Consider the following 19,241-nt stretch of genomic DNA (forward strand, 5'->3'; position numbering starts at 1 on the left):
CCTCACAATGTCCCCCCAACCCATCCCAATTTCCCTCTCTGCCCCAAAAATCTCCCTCTCTGTCCCCACATCCTCCCCTCTTCCTTCCCACATTTTTCCTTCTTCATCCCCAGAATCTTCCAGCCCAATTTCTTCTTTTCCATCCCCACATTTTCCTTTCTCCATCCCCAAAATTTCCCATCTTCCACCCCCACAATTTCCCCTTTCCATCCTGAAAACCTCCCCTCTCCATCCCCACAATTTCCCCTCTTCCTTCCCACATTTTCCCTTCTTCATCCCCAAAATCTTCCAGCCCAATTTTCCCTTTTCCCTCCTCACATTCTCCTTTCTCTATCCCCAAAATCTCCCATCTTCCACCCCCACAATTCCCCCTCTTCCTTTCCCACCATCTTCCCTCTTCCTTCCCCACATTTTTACTTCTTCATCCCCAGAATCTTCCACCCCAATTTCCTCTTTTCCATCCTCACCTTCTCCTTTCTCCATCCCCAAAATCTCCCATCTTCCACCCCCACAATTTCCTCTCTCCATCCTGAAAACCTCCCCTCTCCATTCCCATATATTCTCCTCTCCATCCCCACATCCTCCCCTTTTCCTTCCCACATTTTCCCCTCTGCATCCCCAGAATCTTCCACCCCAATTTCCTCTTTTCCATCCCCACATTCTCGTTTCTCCATCCCCAAAATCTCCCATCTTCCACCCCCACAATTTCTCCTCTTCATCCCCAAAACCTCCCCTTTCCATCCCCACAATTTCCCCTCTTCCTTCCCACATTTTCCCTTCTTCATCCCCAAAATCTTCCATCCCAATTTCCCCTGAAATGGAGGAGGCAGCTGAGGCTGGAGAGCTCTTGGAGGGAGGAGCAAAACTCCTGGAAACTTCTGGAAGCACACAGCCAGCAGATGAGTTTGCACTCTGTGTACCATTTTTATTTTGACATAGATATAGATTTATATATATTACATCATTTAAAAACAGATTATTTGTAAAAACAAATGGTTTTGGTTTGGGTTTTGTTGTTTTTTTCAGGTCAAAGCCACCCCAGTGTGTCCCACACAGTCCCAAGGTGACCTGCAGGTCCCTCCTTCTGGGACAACCTGTGGATTTCCCCTCTTGTCCCCATGGAAAAAACAAGTTTTGTGTCCTTGTCCCACCTTCCCAGAGCTCAGGGCTGGCTCAGGAAGGGCTGCAAGGGCTCAGAGAGGTGGGACAGACTCCTCCATCCATGAGTGGGATCGAAAGCCACCCTCAAATAGGCTCAGTTGGAGTAAAGAGAGGCTCAGAAGGTGTAAAAATGGCTCAAGAGGAGGGAAAACAATCCCAAGAGGAGGAAATGAGATTCCTTGGGGGTCTCACCCCTTTTCCATGCACCACCCCATCCTCCTGGGTGAATTCTCCTGGAAAAATCCCTCCTGAATCAATTCCTCCTGGAAAAATCTCCCTGGGTGAATTCCTCCTGGGTGAATTTTCCTGGATAAATCCTCCAGGGTGAATTCTCCTGGATAAATCCTCCTGGAAAAATCCTTCCTAGATAAATCCTCCAGGGTGAATTCCTCCAGTGTGAATTTTTCCTGCATAAATCCTCCAGGGTGAATTCTCCCAGATAAATCCTCCAAGGTGAATTCTCCTGGGTGAATTTTCCTGGATGAATCCTCCAGGGTGAATTCCTCCTGGGTGAATTCTCCTGGATAAATCCCTCCTGGATCAATTCCTCCAGGGTGAATTCTCCTTGATAAATCCTCCAGAGTGAATTCCTCCTGGGTGAGTTCTTCCTGGATAAATCCTCCTGGAAAAATCCCTCCTGGATCAATTCCTCCTGGGTGAATTCCTCCTGGATAAATCCTCCAGGGTGAATCCTCCAGGGTGAATTCTCCCAGATAAATCCTTCAGGGTGAATTCCTCCTGGGTGAATTCTGGATAAATCCTCCAGGGTGAATGCTCCAGAGTGAATTCCTCCTGGATGAATCCTCCAGGGTGAATTCCTCCTGGATCAATTCCTCCTGGGTGAATTCTCCTGGATAAATCCTCCTGGAAAAATCCCTCCTGGATCAATTCCTCCAGGGTGAAATCCTCCTGGATAAATCCTCCAGGGTGAATTCCTCCTGGGTGAATTCTTCCTGGATAAATCCTCCTGGGTGAATTCCTCCTGGGTGAAATCCTCCTGGATAAATCCTCCTGGGTGAATTCCTCCAGGGTGAATTCCTCCTGCCAGCCCTCCAGGAATTTCCCTCCTGGCACCAGGAAATGTCCCGAGGCTCTTTCTCCTATGGCCATGCAGGGCTGGGGCACAGTCCCAGTTCACCACTCCCACAACCCCAATTCCAGCTTTTTTTCCACCCAGAAAGCACAGCCAGGAAGAGCTGAGAGCAGAGGGAGGAGAGGCACTGACACCCTGAGAGACTCCTCCTCCTGCAAATCCCCTGAGAAAAACGGATCAAGTGGAATTTTTCCTTTGTGCAGCACCTATTGAAAAGTTCTCTCCTGTGTTCTGGATTTCACAAGGTTCAATCTTTTCCCATAAATCTGGAAAATATCTTTTATGGCCTCACAGCTGCAAGGGGAAGCTGGGAAATGAGAATAGATGAGCACCAAAAGCTCTCCCTGATCCACTGGAGTTCCAGGAGTGTGGCTGAAGTAGTGAATTAAAGCTGATTTTTATTTTTTCCAAGGACTCTGAAAAGTCCTGCTGGACACACAAGCCCAGCAGAGAACCGATGGTAATTTGTCAATCAAGGGGCTGATTAGCAGAAAAAAGGGAAATAACGTGAGTGGCTCGTACCCATGGTGGGCAAAAGGCTCCATCTGGTGGTGTTTGCACCCAAAAAGGAGCTGGGGAGGAGGGGGAATCGTACTGGTTCAACTGGTTCAACTGGTTCACAGCACAGGAAGGGCTTGAAACTCGAAATCCCAAGCTGGGAAAAGGGAATTTTGTGTGGAGAAATGCACCTGCAAGAGGGAAAAAGCAGCCAGGGGGGCTCAGGTGAGCCAGCAGGGCCACAAAACCTGAGCTGTGGCCACAAAAAACTGAGTTGTGGCCACAAACCCTGAGCATGGCCAAGCTGTGCTGCCCTGCACGGGGCAAACACGTGCAAGCAGGAGTGAAAATAAAGGAAATATTTTAATGCTTTTCTCTTAAGCACAGCCCAGAGCATTGCAATCAGGGAGAAGGGATCCTGCAGGAACAGCCAGGAGCAAAATGCCAAGCTCAGTTATGGGAGCAGGCTGAAAAGTTCATTATTCTGTTAAAAAAAGAGGCAGGGACAGGAGAAATGTGAGTGTTCAAAAATTCAGGCTGGTCCTGCTAAGAGGAGAAAAAGGAGGAATCCTTTATCTGCAGCTTGGGCAGGACAGGGAATAATTCCCTGAATTCTCTGGTTGGCAAAAATCAGGAAGGTTTGGGATGGGGGAGAGGAGCTTGCTCCCCTCCTCACCCCAAAATCACTCAAGCATTGGTCAGGAACAGAACCAGGACAAATCCCTGCATGGGCTGCTCCAGGCACGGCTGCAGCTCCAGAGCCTCCCAGTGAGGGCCAGGAGCCCAACTGGGGGCCAGGGAGGGCAGGGCCGCTGAATTTAGTGCTGGGATTCCCAGGGAGCTCCGGGAGAACGCCGGGCTTTGGGAGCTGCAGCAGCCACGAGTGGGATCCTCAACCACGGGGGTGCGGCTGCCAGGGGTGGGGAGGGGCTCTGCTGCTGCCCCAGGGGCATTGTCACAGGACATTGTCACACAGTGCCACTGGGGCATTGTCACAGAGTGTCACCGGGGCATTGTCACACAGTGTCACTGGGGCATTGTCACACCCTTCTGTTCTTGCCCCAGGGGCATTGTCACAGGACATTGTCACACACAGCCACCGGGACATTGTCACACCCTTCTGTTCTTGCCCCAGGGGCACAGGACATTGTCACACAGTGCCACTAGGGCATTGTCACACAGTGTCACCGGGGCATTGTCACACCCTTCTGTTCTTGCCCCAGGGGCATTGTCACAGGACATTGTCACACAGTGCCACCGCGGCATTGTCACACAGTGTCACTGGGGCATTGTCACACCCCTCTGTTCCTGCCCCAGGGCACAGGACATTGTCACACAGCGCCGCTGGGGCATTGTCACACCCCTCTGTTCCTGCCCCAGGGGCACAGGACATTGTCACACAGTGCCACTGGGGCATTGTCCCAGAGTGTCACTGGGGCATTGTCACACACAGCCACCGGGACATTGTCACACCCTTCTGTTCTTGCCCCAGGGGCACAGGACATTGTCACACACTGCCACCGAGGCATTGTCACGCCCCTCTGTTCCTGCCCCAGGGGCACAGGACATTGTCACACACTGCCACCGAGGCATTGTCACGCCCCTCTGTTCCTGCCCCAGGGGCACAGGACATTGTCACACAGTGCCACTGGGGCATTGTCACACCCCTCTGCTCCTCCAGAGGAGCTGGCAGTCCCAGAGATGTCCCCTCCCAGAGATGCCTCATCCCAAAAACATCCCAACCCAGAGATGTCCTCATCCCAAAAATGTCCTCATCCCAAAAATGTCCAATCCCAGAGATGTCCCCATCCCAAAAATGTCTCATCCCAAAAATGTCCCCTCCCAGAGCTGCCCCCTCCTCAGCAGCTTTTTGAGGCACCAAACACAACAGAGCAGAGCCCCCCTGTCCCCAGTCCTGTCCTGGGGGTGCACAGACCCCCGAGCCTGCAGCAGGAGGGTGCCAGCCCCAAGCCACGCTCTGTCCTGGAGGTTCCTGGGGGTGTGGGCAGGGCGGGGGGTGCTCGGTGTCCCTCAGGAGGGGAAGAAGCGCCGCACCACCAGGTGTCCCAGCAGCACCACGGCTGCCACCAGCACGAACTTGATGTAAATCTCATTGTAGCGGCGAATCGCGGCCGCCTGGGGGAGGGACACGGTGGGGTCAGTCCTGACAGGGCCCCCGAGCCCCAAACCCCAAGCCCCAAACCCCGAGTCCCAAAAGCTGAACCCCAAACCCCGATCCCCTGACTCTTGTGATCCCCAGTCCCTGACTCGCTCAGTTCCCCTGGCCCTGCTGACCCCAAGCCCTCATCCCCTGACCCCAAACTCCTCTGACCCCAAACCCTGACTCCCCCACTCCCCTGGCCCCTCTGACTCCCAAACCTGCCCCCCCGACACAAACCTGACCCCAAACCTGTCTCCAGCCCCAAACCTGCCCTCCAGCCCCCAAACCCTGCTCCCTGACCCCAAACCTGGCCCCTGCTCCAAACCTGCCCCTTGACCCCAAACCTAACCCCAAGCCCTGCTCTGCTGAACCCCAAACCTACCCCCCAAGCTGTCTCCTAGCCCCAAACCTGCTCCCTTGCCCCCAAACCTGACCCCAAACCCTGCCCCCCGACCCCAAACCCTGCTCCTCTGCCCCCAAACCTGATGCCAAACCTGTCCTCTGACTCCAAACCTGACCCTTGCCCCCAAACCTAACCCCAAGCCCTGTTCCTCTGAACCCCAAACCTATCCCCCAAGCTGTCTCCCAGCCCCAAACCTGTCCCCCGACCCCAAACCCTGCTCCTCTGACCCCAAACCCTGCCCCCAACCCCAAACCTGCCCCCAAACCTACTCCCCTGTCCCCAAACCTGCCCCCAAACCTGCCCCTCTGACCCCAAACCCTGCTCCCCTGACCCCAAACCTGCCCCTTTCCCCCAAACCTGCCCCCAAACCCTGTCCCCCGACCCCAAACCCTGCTCCTCTGACCCCAAACCCTGCCCCAACCCCAAACCTGCCCCCAAACCTACTCCCCTGCCCCCAAACTGCCCCTCTGACCCCAAACCCTGCCCCCAACCCCAAACCTGCCCCCAAACCCTGCTCCCCTGACCCCAAACCTTGCTCCTCTGCCCCCAAACCTGACCCCAAACCCTGCTCCCTGACCCCAAACCCTGCTCCCCTGACCCCAAACCTGCCCCTCTGACCCCAAACCCGCCCCTTGCCCCCAAACCCGCCCCTTTCCCCTCAAACCTGACCCCAAACCCTGCTCCCCTGACCCCAAACCCTGCTCCCCTGACCCCAAACCTGCCCCTCTGACCCCAAACCTGCCCCTTTCCCCTCAAACCTGACCCCTGCCCCCCAAACCTGACCCCAAACCCTGCTCCTCTGCCCCCAAACCTGACCCCAAACCTGCCCCCTTGACCCCAAACCCTGCCCCAGCCCTGCCCCGAGCTCACCCATCCTCCCTGCTGCGCGATCCAGCGGGCGATGCGGTGGTGCAGCATGAATTCTCCCAGGAAGCGCGCGATGCGGCGCAGGAAGCCGCCCAGCCCGCACTGCCACACGTGCATGGCCAGGCGGTAACCAAAGGCCAGCAGGGCGATCACACGGCCCCAGTTGATGCCGCTCTCGAACAGGCTGCAACAAAGCCCAGGTGATTCCTGAATCCCAGACCAGAGCAGATCCAGCAGTGGGGTCAGGGTTGAGGAAACAGCCCCAGATTGTGGCAGGAAAAACTCAGGTTGGGTGTAATGGGAATGGTTTTTAATTTTGGAAGGGTTGTCCAGCTCCAGCACCAATGCCCAGGCTGGGGGATCTCAAGTGACATGATCAGGATTGAGGAAATGGCCCCAGATTATGGCAGGAAAAGCTTAGGCTGGGTATTCTAGAAATGTTTTTTTCATCTGGAAGGGTTGTCCAGCTCTGGCACCAATGCCCAGGCTGGGGGGTCTCAAGTGACATGATCAGGATTGAGGAAATGGCCCCAGATTGTGGCAGGAAAAGCTTGGGTTGGGTATAATGGGAATGGTTTTTCATATGGAAGGGTTGTCCAGCTCTGGCACCAATGCCCAGGCTGGGGGATCTCAAGTGACATGATTAGGATTGAGGAAGTGGCCCCAGATTGTGGCAGGAAAAGCTTGGGTTGGGTATAATGGAAATGGTTTTTAATTTTGGAAGGGGTATTATGGAAATGGTTTTTAATTTTGGAAGGGTTGTCTAGCCCTGGCACCAATGCCCAGGCTGGGGGATCTCAAGTGACATGATCAGGATTGAGGAGATGGCCCCAAATTGTGGCAGGAAAAGCTTAGGTTGGGTATTATGGAAATGGGTTTTTCATCTGGAAGGGGTGTCCAGCCCAGAGGAGCTCAAGCAATATGATCAGGATAGAGGAAACAGCCCAAAGTTCTACCACAAAACATTTAGTTTGGGTATTAGGAAAATCTTTTCACTGGAAGGGTTCTCCAGCCCAGGACATCTTGAGCAATATGATCAGGATTGAGGAAATGGCCCCAAGTTCTACCACAAAATATTTTGTTTGGATATTTGGGAACATCTTTCCAATGCAAAGATTGTCCAGCCCAGGAGATCTCAAGCAGTGTGGTCAGGACAAGAGGAAATAGCCCCAAGTTCTATCACAAAATATTTAGTTTGAATATTTGGGGAAATCTAGTCACTGGATTGTCCAGCCCAGGGAATCTTGAGCAGTATGATCAGCACAGGAGGAAATGGCCCCAGGTTCTACCATGAAACATTCAGTTTGGATATTTGGGAAAATCTTTTCACTGCAAAGGTTGTCCAGCCCAGGGGATCTTGAGCAATGTGATCAGGATTGAGGAAACAGCCCCAAATTTAATTTACCTGAGCAGGACAGGAACAGGGACAGGGGTTAATTTATTTTTCCTGACTGGGACAAGGATTAATTTAATTTACCTGTGTGCGTTGCCACCTCAGCCAGCGCTGCTTCCCGGACAGGGGAGCAGGAAAAGGACAGAAAGGAAGGAGTTAGACACAAACACTGGAGAAAAGAAGGAATTAGACACAAACACTGAGCACAGGCCACAGGGATGAGGCTGTCACAGACAGAGATGCTCAGAGGAGTGACAGGAACCCAGAGACAGAGACCCAGAGTCCTGTCCTGCCTGTGCCAGGGGCTGCCTGAACATTTCCCCTGCAGACAGAACCCCTCGGTGCCTCCTCGATCCTTGGGAAGTCCTGGCAGGAAGGTTTGTCACTGTGCTTTGGGTGGCTGTCACCTGCATGAGGCTCTGTGTGTCCCCTGTACCAGGCTCTGTGTGTCCCCAGCATGAGGCTGGCTCTGTGTGTCACCTGCATGAGGCTCTGTGTCCCCTACCCTCTGTGTGTCACCTGAAGGCTCTGTGTGTCCCCTCCTGGCTCTGTGTGTCACCTGCACCAGGCTCTGTGTGTCCCCTGCAGGCTGTGCCAGCCCATGTAGCTGTCCCCACCCTGAGGTGCCAACGAGGACCAGGTTGGATGGGGTCTCTGAGCCACCTCTGAGGGCAGGGGTTGGAATGAAATGATCTTCAAGGTCCCTCCTGACCCAACCATTTCATGATTTCACTGACCACCCTGTGGCTGGGGTTGTTCCCTGGGCTGTCCCAGCCTGGAGCAAGGGGCAGCAGGAGCAGCAGCAGGGGCAGGGCTGGTTGTGCCCTGTGGAGACAGATAAACCTGCCCCAGCCCAGCCCTGGAGGGATGTCCTTTGAATGAGCTGTGATTAGCTTATCTCATCCCTTCCCTGGAGAGATGTCCCTCAGGTTGGCACATCTTCCGTTATCCAGGTGAGCTATCCCTAAAAGCATCAGTGATCCCACCACACCTTAGTACCCATGGTAACCCATTGGTCTTTCCCCCTTGGCACCACCCTTGCTTTCCCTCATAAAAACCCCAGTTTTCCCCATTTCTCAGGGAAGTTGTCATCCCTGAACCTTTTACAGAGCTGCTGGACAATAAAGGAATCTCTGTGGAATTGCCACAAGATGTTTCTGTCTCTCTGTCCCTGAGCTGGCCTGGGATGGCCCCACAAGCAGAGCTGAAATCACTGAGCTGAAATCACTGATCTGAAATCACTGAGAGCTGAAATTACTGAGAGCTGACCACTTGTGGCCACCTTGCTGAGGTTTATCCAGCAGCCAGACACCTGCCAGAGACCCCTGGCAGACTTTCCCTCGTGGGCCCCTCTCTCTGGGAAGGTCACAGCATCCCAACAGACTCCTGGCCACATCAGTGCCCCTGAGGGGGAGCTGGGCCAGGTGTCCCAGGGACATCCCCTGAGGGACCCCAGCCTGCTGGGGATGCCTGGGAGGGGACAATGACACGAGCAGTGCACAGGAGGAGCAGACAGGCAGAAAACACAGGAACCATCCCAGGATGCTCGCTGGGAGCTCAGCCAGGACTGGAGAGTAAAGCCTGAACAGAGTGTGGGTTTAACCTGACCTCCCCTCCCCTTGTCCTGCAGGGAAAGCCCCCAGGCCACGCCAGGAGCCCTCGAGGCTTTACCTGGAGGCGATTTTGGTGAAGTTCTCGAAGGCGTTGTCGCGCGTGGGCTGCAGGCTCTCCAGCATGGTGCGGAACTCGGCCTCGTAGCGCCGGCAGATGTCATCGCCGATGATGGCCAAGCGGTGCCCCACCTCGCTGCTGGTGCTGCCAGGGTGAGAGGAGAGACAGGCCCGGCTCAGGAGGGCCAGGCCCGGCTCAGGAGCACGGCTAGGCCAGGCCCTGGAGCACGGCTAGGCCCGGCTCAGGAGCACGGCTAGGCCCGGCCCTGGAGAGTCAGGCCCAGCTCAGGAGGGCCAGGCCCAGCTCAGGAGCATGGCTAGGCCCAGCCCTGGAGAGTCAGGCCCCGCTCAGGAGGGTCAGGCCCCGCTCAGGAGCACGGCTAGGCCCGGACCTGGAGGGCCAGGCCCAGCTCAGGAGCATGGCTAGGCCCAGCTCAGGAGCACGGCTAGGCCCGGCCCTGGAGAGTCAGGCCCAGCTCAGGAGGGCCAGGCCCAGCTCAGGAGCATGGCTAGGCCCGGCCCTGGAGGGTCAGGCCCTGCTCAGGAGCACAGCCTGGCTCGGGGTGAGGGGTGGGAGCGGAGATTTACCTGTCCAGGTCCTGCTGGATTTGCTCGATCTCGGGGTCGGGCAGCAGCTCTGCCCCTCGCTCGGCGCGCTCCTGCTGGTAGCGGTAGAAGGCGTAGCTGCGGAACACCTCCTCGGCCTCCTCCGCCACCCGGCCCTCTGCAGAGCCACAGCGTCAGGGCATGGCCCTCCTCACCTCCACTCCCATGAATGGAGAGGCCAGCCCTCATTGTCACCCTGAGGCCAGCCCTCATGGTCACCCCGAGGCCATCCCTCACTGTGACCCCGAGGCTGGCTGTTTGTGTTAACGCCAGCCCAGCCCTTTATGGCAATCCCCAAACAGACCCAACATCAATGAGTCCTCACTGAATTAATTTGGAATCCAGTCAGGCTCGGTACTCCAGGAATTCTAGGTCAGATGGGAATGTGCCCATCTGTGACAGCTCCAGACCCACACGTGTCCCAACACCCACAGAACCATCTCCACACCCACAGGAGTCCCTGCACTCTCACAACCTTCTCCAGACCCCATACATTTGTCCTTGTCCCCACATAACAGCTCCAGACCCACACATGTCCCTGTGCCCACAGAACAGCTCCAGACCCACACACACCTTTCCAGACCCTCACTTGTCCCCACACAACCTTCTCCAGATCCACACCCATCCCTGTGCCCTCACAACTTCTCCAGACCCAGAGATGTCCCTACACCCACAGCACCATCTCCAGACCCACACGTGTGTCCTTGCCCCCACACAATTCTCTCCAGACCTACACAAACACCCCTGCTCCCACATAACCTTCTCCAGACCCTCACACATCCTCTCAAAATTCTCTCCATACCCACACACATCTCTGCACCCTCACAACCTTCTCCAGACCTCATGTCCCCTCACAGCCTTTTTTAGACCCACACATGTCCCTATGCCCACTCAACCCTCTCCAGCCCCACATGTCCCCACCATTTCCATTTCCATAACCATTTCCAGACCCACACGTGTCCCTGTCCCCTCACAGGCTTCTCTAGACCCACACATATCCTCACAAAATACCCTCCAGACCCACACAATTGTCCTTGTCCCCACAGATCCATCTCCAGCCCCACACTCATGTCCCTGTCCCCACAGTCTCAGGGACACAGCCAGTGTCCCCCCTGCAGCAGGGAGCCCCCAGAGAGGTGTCTCAGCCCCACTGTGACCGATCCCTCATCACACACATCCCATGGCTACAGGGACAGCACCCCCTCTGGATTTGAGCTCGGTTCCAGCTGCTCCAGAAGCACCTGGAGAGGGACAGTGGCTCCCACAGCCCCACTGAGTGACCCCACTGCCCTTCCCAGGTTCTTTCCCAAGATAAAAGCTTGTTGAGGACAGGAGTGGTGGGGCAGATCAGAGCTCAGCTCCTTTCACAGAGTACCCAGACACCTCCAGTACAGGAGTGGGGGATCCTGCAGGACTGTGGGTTTGGGGGATCTCCCCATCCTTGGGGGACAGCACCTCCAGCAGCAGCTCCACAGCAGCCAAACCCTGTCCCACCATCCCATAAATCCAGAATCTGCATTTCCAACCTGAGATCTTCCTGCCCACGCCTGGGAAATGAGGGCACAGCTGTGCTGGCAGTGCTGCCCCACAGACCCCATCTCAAAATCCCCAAATCCTCCTCACAGGGTTTTCCAGCTGGTCCCACCCCCTGTCCCATGCTTCAGGTCACAGCAGCAGAGCAGAAGGGAAAGGACAGCTCCTGTCACTGTTTCCAGAGGTTGTTTTTGTTTTCAGACACGAATTTGTTTGGTGGCAAACAAATCCTTCCCTTTCTGGGAAGCCGGAGTCGATGACGCTCCGGGGAGAGCCAGAAAACGAAACCAACTGAGTCAGAGTTTCAGGGAGAGGAGGGCAAACACTCGGCCAGACGGAAGAGGAAATCTCTGCACAAAAATAATCCCTGGGTTTGGTTACCTCAGGAGCTATTTTTAGTAACACCAGGACAGGGGGACAACCCCCCCTGCTTCCCACAGGTGCTACCCCCAGCACACATGGGATTGTCCTGGGATCTCTCCCACTCAAGGATCTGGACCAGGGTTTGCCTGGTGGATTCCCAGTGCCAGCAGTGCCCAGGGAGGTTTGGAGCTGCTTGGGGATCTCTGGGAGGGAGGAACTGCTCCGTGTTTGCTCCACATCTGCTCTGTGTTTGCTCTGTCTGCTCCACCCCAGCTCACCCAGCACTGGGGTCTGCAGCACAGGCAGCACTGCCCAGACCCAGAGAGCCCCAAACATCCAGCACTTGCATTTCTGTGTGAGATCCTGCATTTCTCACTGCTGTGGGATAAATTGGCAGCTCTGGCCAGGAATCTCCATCAGCCCCAAACACCCAAAGAATCACCACAGGGCCTGGTGAAACCTGTGAACCCCATCCCCTGGAGCCCAGGAGACAGGGATCAACTCCCTGCACAGAGGGAGATTCCAGCCTGGAAAGAGAAAACAGCCCTGGGAAGTGAGAGGAGATTTCTGCCCCCAGGGAAGCCCAGCTCACTCCCTGCAGCTGCAATTTCAGTGTGGGATGAGCAGCTGGCTTTGGGGTGGATCCCAGCGAGCTGGGCAGCCCCTGGTGGTTCCTATTGTCCATTAACAGCGATTCCATGAAGGATCCAAGGGTGACTCTGCACTGTGCTGGTGTAATCCTGCTGGACAGCAGAGATTCCAGGCAGGGGGAAGGACACCTGCCATGCCTGAGGAATCTGCACAGCACAAAACATTTCCCTCTGCTCTTTAGGATCAGCACCTTCCCAGCCTGAGGAGGAGCAGCATCCCCAGAGTGTTCTCTGCAGAGCTGAGCTGTGAGACAGAAATTCATCCCTCAGAAAGGAAGATTTGCTGCTCCAGGTCCTGCACTGGGCCCAGGAAAGCTGCTGTGATTCTGGTGCTCATGAGCAGAGCTGCTCCTCCTCCATCACACACTGCCAGGAGGAGGAAGCTCCCACCTTCATCCTAAAAACACCAGGAGAGGAAGGTGCCCCCAGCCTCGGCACAAACAGCAGCACCTCGGCCATGCCCAAGCCCTGGGCTCACAGTGATGCCCAAGCAAATCCCTGAGCAGGACAGAAAATCTCTGCTGCATCCAGAGGCAAACAAGCAGAGCCCCAGATGAAATCCAGCCTCAATCCCTGCCACAAAGCTCTTTCCACCCCTCAATCCCACAGTGCAAGCTGCATATCCCTGCTCCCACTGGGGCCCAGAGGCTGCTGCCACCTCCAAATTCCAAAGGTGGAATTCCTCCCAATTGCCCATGAGTTTTGGGAAGCAGAGTGATGCTGAGTCACTGAGTATCTAAAAAAACAGGAACTGGGACTGTGACCCAGCATGCTCAGAGCTCAGGGCCTGATTTCTTACTGGTTTTTACATCAGCATCTCACTGGCCTCAACAGGAAATCAGCAAAGAGCTGCTCCTGTTTGTGGATTTTTTATCTCCTGGACTCTGGCATGGCAAGGATGGGGTATTTTCTTTCCAGTGCCACCACAAATCCTGGCACTGAGAGAGGGAAAGGAGCCTAGGCAGGAGCAGAGCAGAAATCCCATTGTGAGGGCTGAGCCCTGAGCTGGGCCCTGAGCTGGGCTGAGCCGAGCTCTGAGCTGAGCCCTGAGCTGAGCCCTGGGTCCTGAGCTGAACCCTGAGCTGGGCCCTGAGCTGAGCCCTGAGCCCTGAGCTGAGCTGTGGGCCGAGCCCTGAGCCCTGGGCTGAGCCCTGAGCCGAGCCCTGAGCTCTGAGCCGAGCCCTGAGCCCTGAGCTGAGCCCTGAGCCGAGCCCTGGGCTCTGAGCTGAGCCCTGAGCTCTGAGCTGAGCCCTGAGCTGAGCCCTGAGCCGAGCCCTGAGCCGAGCCCTGAGCCCTGGGCTCTGAGCTGAGCCCTGAGCCCTGAGCCGAGCCCTGAGCTCTGAGCCAAGCCCTGAGCCGAGCCCTGAGCCCTGAGCTCTGAGCCGAGCCCTGAGCTGAGCCCTGAGCTCTGAGCCGAGCCCTGAGCCCTGAGCCGAGCCCTGAGCTCTGAGCCGAGCCCTGAGCCGAGCCTTGAGCCGAGCCCTGAGCCGAGCCCTGAGCTCTGAGCCGAGCCCTGAGCCCTGAGCCGAGCCCTGAGCCCTGAGCCCTGGGCTCTGAGCTGAGCCCTGAGCCCTGAGCCGAGCCCTGAGCTCTGAGCCGAGCCCTGAGCCCTGAGCTGAGCCCTGAGCCGAGCCCTGAGCCGAGCCCTGAGCTCTGAGCTGAGCCCTGAGCCGAGCCCTGGGCTGGGCTCCCCTGCCCCAGTCCCGGTGTTGACAGAGCTGACTCAGCTGATTCACCCTCCCTCACCTGCCCAGCAGCACCAGGACTCACATTTCATCCTGCTGGGATGAGCTGGGAGCTCAGGGTTTTTCCAGCTTCCTGTGGCCCCGTTCCCAGTTTCACCCATTAACCAGGGCAGGGCTGGGCTGGGCTCACACAGGGACACAGTGACCCAGGGCACACAGGACCTGATGTCACCCCGAGGCCACCCAGACTGCCTGAGATCTGTGCTTTCCTGTGTGATTTAAACCCCAACACCTCCTGTTTTCTCGTGCTCAGGAAGGAAATACCCAACAGCAGGCAGCTCCCAGCACTTTGTTCTCCCCTCTTCCAATCCCACCTTGCTGCCCACCCAATGCCAAGCACACAATCCTCGATTATTTTGGATGGAAAAGAACCTTAAAGCTCACCCTGCTCCACCTCCCACCAGACCAGGATGCTCCTGGCATCTCCCAGAAGCATTGAGCACCTCCCAGTTTGATTCATTACAGAGATGATTTGTTATCCCAGCCTTGCAAAAAGCCCTGGAGACAGGAAATCCCACCTTGCCATAGGAACACGGCAGGGCAATGAATAAAAATCAAGGTTTGAAGCAGCTCCCTCCCCTGAGAACCTTTTACCTGAGCTGAGCAGGAGGCTCCCCCGGTGTCCCTCCAGCTGTGGAGGGTCCCCATCATTCCCTGAGGCCATTGCAGAGAGGTTTGGGAGTGGCAGCTTCACCTGCAAGGGTGATGGAGATGATGAGTGACTGGAGCCCTGTCACAGCCCCAGGAACCCCCTTTGGCAGAGCCCACTGCTCCAAAAAGCTGCTTTTATCTCTGCCGCAGCAGGCTCCTCCCTTTCCTGGCTCATTCTGTACCCACAGCACAGTTCTGTGTGCACTGGCTCCACTCCCCCCTGCCTGGACTGCCCCTCATCTCCAAAGAGAGACCCCACACCTCACATTTCACACACGTGCTGACCGACTTCCTTCCTATTTTTGCTCCATCCTGTTCTGAGAGAGGTGTGGGCTGCACCAGCTCTTCCTCAGCCCAGAGCACAGAGCTTCATAAAAGGCTGAAACAAAAATTCCAGCACCTCTGTAACTCTCTGGCTGTGACCACACATAACATCTTCATGAGATGAGCCCTGATTTCTTCCAGGACTCCAATTTCCTCTAATTCCCCTCAGTAATGTAATGTAATGTAATTCTTTACATTTCCCCTCTCAGAAAATCAGAAAATTAAATGAGCACTGAACACAAAGCTGATATTTCCCCTGAAGTTCACAGGTATCCTAAACCTGCAGTTCAGGGTTCATCAGAGCTCCTTCACCCCAGGGGTTTGGGAGTGACACCACGAGGTTCCTGCCAGGATTAACGGGATCAGGGCAGCTCCTTGCTGCTGGCTGACATTCCAGAGCATATTCCCAGCCCACAATTCCACAGGGCTGAGCTGGGGGATTTCCTGGTTTGCACCGAGCCTGAACTCACAGATTTGACACAATTCTTGACACCCCAAAATTTAAATTGCATCCTGGACAAAAAGAAAGGAAGTGCTGGGTAGGGATCAATAAGCACCCAGGGCTATGGGAGAAGTGCACAAGGTGGTTCAAGCTCATGGCATCACACAGGAGATTGTTGAGAAGGAAAAATAGATGTGAGACAGGAAGTACAGCCCGTTCTCCCTGGGATGGGGCCTGCAAGTGCAAAGCGGCTCCGCCTGGCTTAGAAAACCACGAGGTCCTGGCACAGCTGCACTCGGGAGCCTGAGCCTGGTGACCAGGATGGAAATGCTGCTTTTTCCTGCACTCCAAGGATGGGAGGACTGGGTTTCCTCCTTCCTCCCCAAACTCAAACATCCCCCTGCAAGGAAGAGCTGAGAACGCAGTGAGATCGTCAGCTGGGAGCAGGGGTCAGTCCCTGGGGAGAGCTGCTGGCCACTCACCCAGATCAGCTGCAGAGCTGCCTCTCCTGGCTCTCAGAATCACAGAATTCCCTGCCCAGAGGTGGATGATTCATGACTTTCAACTTGCATTTCATTTTAAGCGCTGCAGGAGCTTTTGTTTTCGGTTTCCTTCTGGGCCCTGGCAGACACAGGACATGTCCCTGTGACACAGAACGCTGCAGCCCTGTCACTGCTGTCCCCAAATGCCCTTGTGGATTCCCAGAAGAGTTCACTGCCCATCTCTGCAGGGGTCAGAGCACCTCAGACCATCCTGTCCAGGTTCCAGAGCTGCTGGCTGTGCTCCTCCTGCTTCCCTGTTCCCCTTTGTTATGGGAACACCACTCTGGAGAACAGGGGAGGTGTGAAGGAGGAGATGACACCCAGAGACAGCCCAGGGCTGCAGGAACCCTCCAAGATTTGAGTCAGGGCTCAAGGGAAGGTGGCAGGGAAGCTGCAGGGTCTGATCCACCCTATGAGGGTCTTGCAGGAGGCTGTAAGGAGTTAAAAGCAGCAGCCAGAATTGGCTGGGATTTGGATTTGGCTGCACCTCCAAGGTGGCACAGGGCTCTTTATCAGGAGCACCTGCCATGCCAAGAACGAACCCTCCTGGAACCCCCAGCCCTCCTCAAACAAAGGTCTTTGCCTCAACTGCTCCTCATTTCCCTCTCATCCCATCTCCTCCTCTTAGAGGTCTCAGACACATTTCCTGCCTGCCTCTAAGTCACACTCTCACTTCTCACAAAGGAAAGTTCCTGAGCCCTGGGTTCAGGGAAGATGGTGGGAGAGGGAAGCAGGTCCATGAGGATCCACAGGAATCCCCATAACCAAGTCCAGCCACAGGGCTCTGGAATCACCCCCTGACATGCCATGAATGCCAGGAAATGGATGGAGCATCTTCTGGGATGAGATTTTGGCAGCTTTGGTGCTGGCAGTGACTCCACGAGGCCTTGCAGGGCAGCGATCCCACCCGGGACAGAGACCCTGCAGGATTCCTGATCCCATCCCTGACTGATCCCATCTGGGACAGAGACCCTGCAGGATTCCTGATCCCACCAGGGACAGAGACCCTGCAGGATTCCTGATCCCATCCCTGCCCAATCCTGCAGGATTCCTGATCCCACCCAGGACAGAGACCCTGCAGGATTCCTGATTCCATCTGGGACAGAGACCCTGCAGGATTCCTGATCCCATCCCTGACTGATCCCACCCAGGACAGAGACCCTGCAGGATTCCTGATCCCATTCCTGCCCAATCCTGCAGGATTTCTGATCCCACCCCTGCCTGATCCTGCAGGATTCCTGATCCCATCCCTGCCCAATCCTGCAGATTCCTGATCCCATCCCTGCCTGATCCCACAGGATTCCTCATCCCATCCCTGACTGATCCCACCCAGGACAGAGATCCTGCAGGATTCCTGATCCTATCCCTGTCTGACGAGTGCAGACCCAGGGCCGCTCCCCCCCTGCCCCTTTGCCCAGTTTGGGGTTTGTGCTCTTTGGGGTTTGTGCCCTTTGGGGTTTGTGCCCTTTGGGGTTTCTGCTCTTTGGGGTTTGTGCCCTTTGGGGTTTGTGCTCTTTGGGGTTTGTGCTCTTTGGGGTTTGTGCTCTTTGGGGTTTCTGCTCTTTGGGGTTTGTGCCCTTTGGGGTTTGCCCACTTCGGGCGTTGCCCACCCAGCACGGTCCCAGGGTGGGCAAACGACCCCCAGCATCCCCCTAGCCAAGGTCCCCCCCAGTCCGTGCCCGGGGGTCCCGTGGGGACAGCAGAGCCACACGTGTCCTGCCCGTGCCAGGGCACAGCCCGGGCGTGGCGGGCCGGGTGTCACCCGCTCCTCAGCGGGGACAGCTCTGCCCGATGTCCCCTCCCCTGAGCCCTTCGGGCCCTGCGCGAGTGATATCGCAGTTCAGCTGTCACCACGTAAAAACCTCAACAGGAAAAAAACTCGGTTTAAAGCGGAAAAATTCCCTTTTTGGGCAGATAAATTCACTTTTTAGCGCAGCGACCCTCCCGGAGCATGACCTCCAATCTTAACCCGGGGCTTTCCTGCACTTTGAGAATCTTTGTCGCTGTCACCCTCCCCGCACCCTGCTGCATCCCTGCCCACCCCGGCCCGGAGAACAGCGATCACCCATCCCAGGAGAGTTTGGGGAGGGGGAACCGGGGGTGCCATCCCCACTCACCGCGTCCCGGCAGCTACCGCATCCCTGCCGGGATCCGCTCCATCCCTCCGGCCGCTCCCTTCCTGCCTCCTGCGCGGGCAAAGGAAGCGCGCGGGGCCGCGGAGGAGGAGGGAAAAGAAGAAGAAGAAGAAAAAAAAAAAAAAATATCACGTAGAAACCCAACCCCGCTGACCATAGATAGAGGCGGGCGCGGAGCCGCGCAGGACTCAGCTCCCTCTAGAGGCACCAACCTCGGAGCGGGGCGGCGAGGAGTACCGGGGGATTTTTGGGGGGTTTTGGGGGGCTCAGAGGATGGTGAAGCATCGGCTGGTCCCGGAGTGGTGCCGGGTGTCACCCCTGTGCCACCCTGTGCCACCCCCGTGCCCTCCTTGCCAGGCTCTCCCGGAGATTTTCGGCTCCTTGCCTTCTCCAGCGGTTTTCCCGGAGTTTTTCCTTATTTCTGCACCCTAAATTCGCCCTCTGCCTGCTCCCCGTTAAAGAAACGATTAGAGAGTTTCTGGTTCCTGAGAGGGAACTTGTGTTGATCCAGCAGAAAAGAAAATAAAAGTCACGGGTGGCAGAGGCGGCTCCCACCGAGCGCCTTTGGGAACCGGGAATCGCTGAGATTTGGGGAAATCCCGGCGGCTCCAGGAGAGGCGAGATAGGTTCAGCCCCGGAGGGCTCAGCAATCTGCCCCAGCTGCTTTTCCTCTCCTCGCTCCTTGGGACGCTGCCAGGGGCGCTGCTGGGGCTGGAAAATGCCAGATAAGCAGAGCTCGAGGCTGGACAGACGCCCGGCTGTTGATTATCGCATCACTTGTCTGCCCGCTGGCAGGGGCGCTCCGAGGGACCTGCCCCAGGGAATTTGGAATTCCTGGCTGAGCTTTTCCAGGGAAAAGCGGGGCCCTGATGCAGAGGGTCCTGCTCTGAGGTTTGGGGACATGGCCCTGGCACGCCCTGCTGAGGGTGGGGCTGCGCTGGAGGGGAAAAGCAGCAGCTGGAGGGTGAAATAAAGGATTCCCACAGGGAAGGAAGATCATCATG

At 56.3% G+C, this 19,241-nt stretch overlaps 1 protein-coding gene across 1 annotated transcript; it reads right to left on the reverse strand.

The window, feature by feature from the left end:
- Positions 1-900: 900 nt before the first annotated feature.
- On the reverse strand, positions 901-18,328 carry BAK1 (BCL2 antagonist/killer 1). The gene is made up of 6 exons (XM_033080331.1): positions 18,220-18,328; positions 14,738-14,837; positions 9,835-9,970; positions 9,248-9,391; positions 6,187-6,367; positions 901-4,888 (listed from the first exon to the last, which is right to left on the reverse strand). The coding sequence occupies exons 2-6, from the start codon at positions 14,805-14,807 to the stop codon at positions 4,784-4,786; spliced, it is 636 nt and encodes a 211-aa protein (XP_032936222.1). The 5' UTR covers positions 14,808-14,837; positions 18,220-18,328; the 3' UTR covers positions 901-4,783.
- Positions 18,329-19,241: the final 913 nt, after the last annotated feature.

Source organism: Catharus ustulatus, chromosome 25 (genome assembly GCF_009819885.2).
Source record: "Catharus ustulatus isolate bCatUst1 chromosome 25, bCatUst1.pri.v2, whole genome shotgun sequence".
In the NCBI taxonomy this organism is placed as follows: domain Eukaryota; kingdom Metazoa; phylum Chordata; class Aves; order Passeriformes; family Turdidae; genus Catharus; species Catharus ustulatus.

Bases quoted from the DNA above. Each gene is read 5' to 3' on its own strand.
- BAK1 (XM_033080331.1), bottom strand. From the start codon at position 14,807: ATGGCCTCAGGGAATGATGGGGACCCTCCACAGCTGGAGGGACACCGG. The intron at 6,368-9,247 runs GTAAAGCCTCGA...GCTTTGTTGCAG, and splicing joins TTCACCAAAATCGCCTCCAG to CCTGTTCGAGAGCGGCATCA. The intron at 4,889-6,186 runs GTGAGCTCGGGG...TCCCTCCCCCAG, and splicing joins TCGCGCAGCAGGGAGGATGG to GCGGCCGCGATTCGCCGCTA.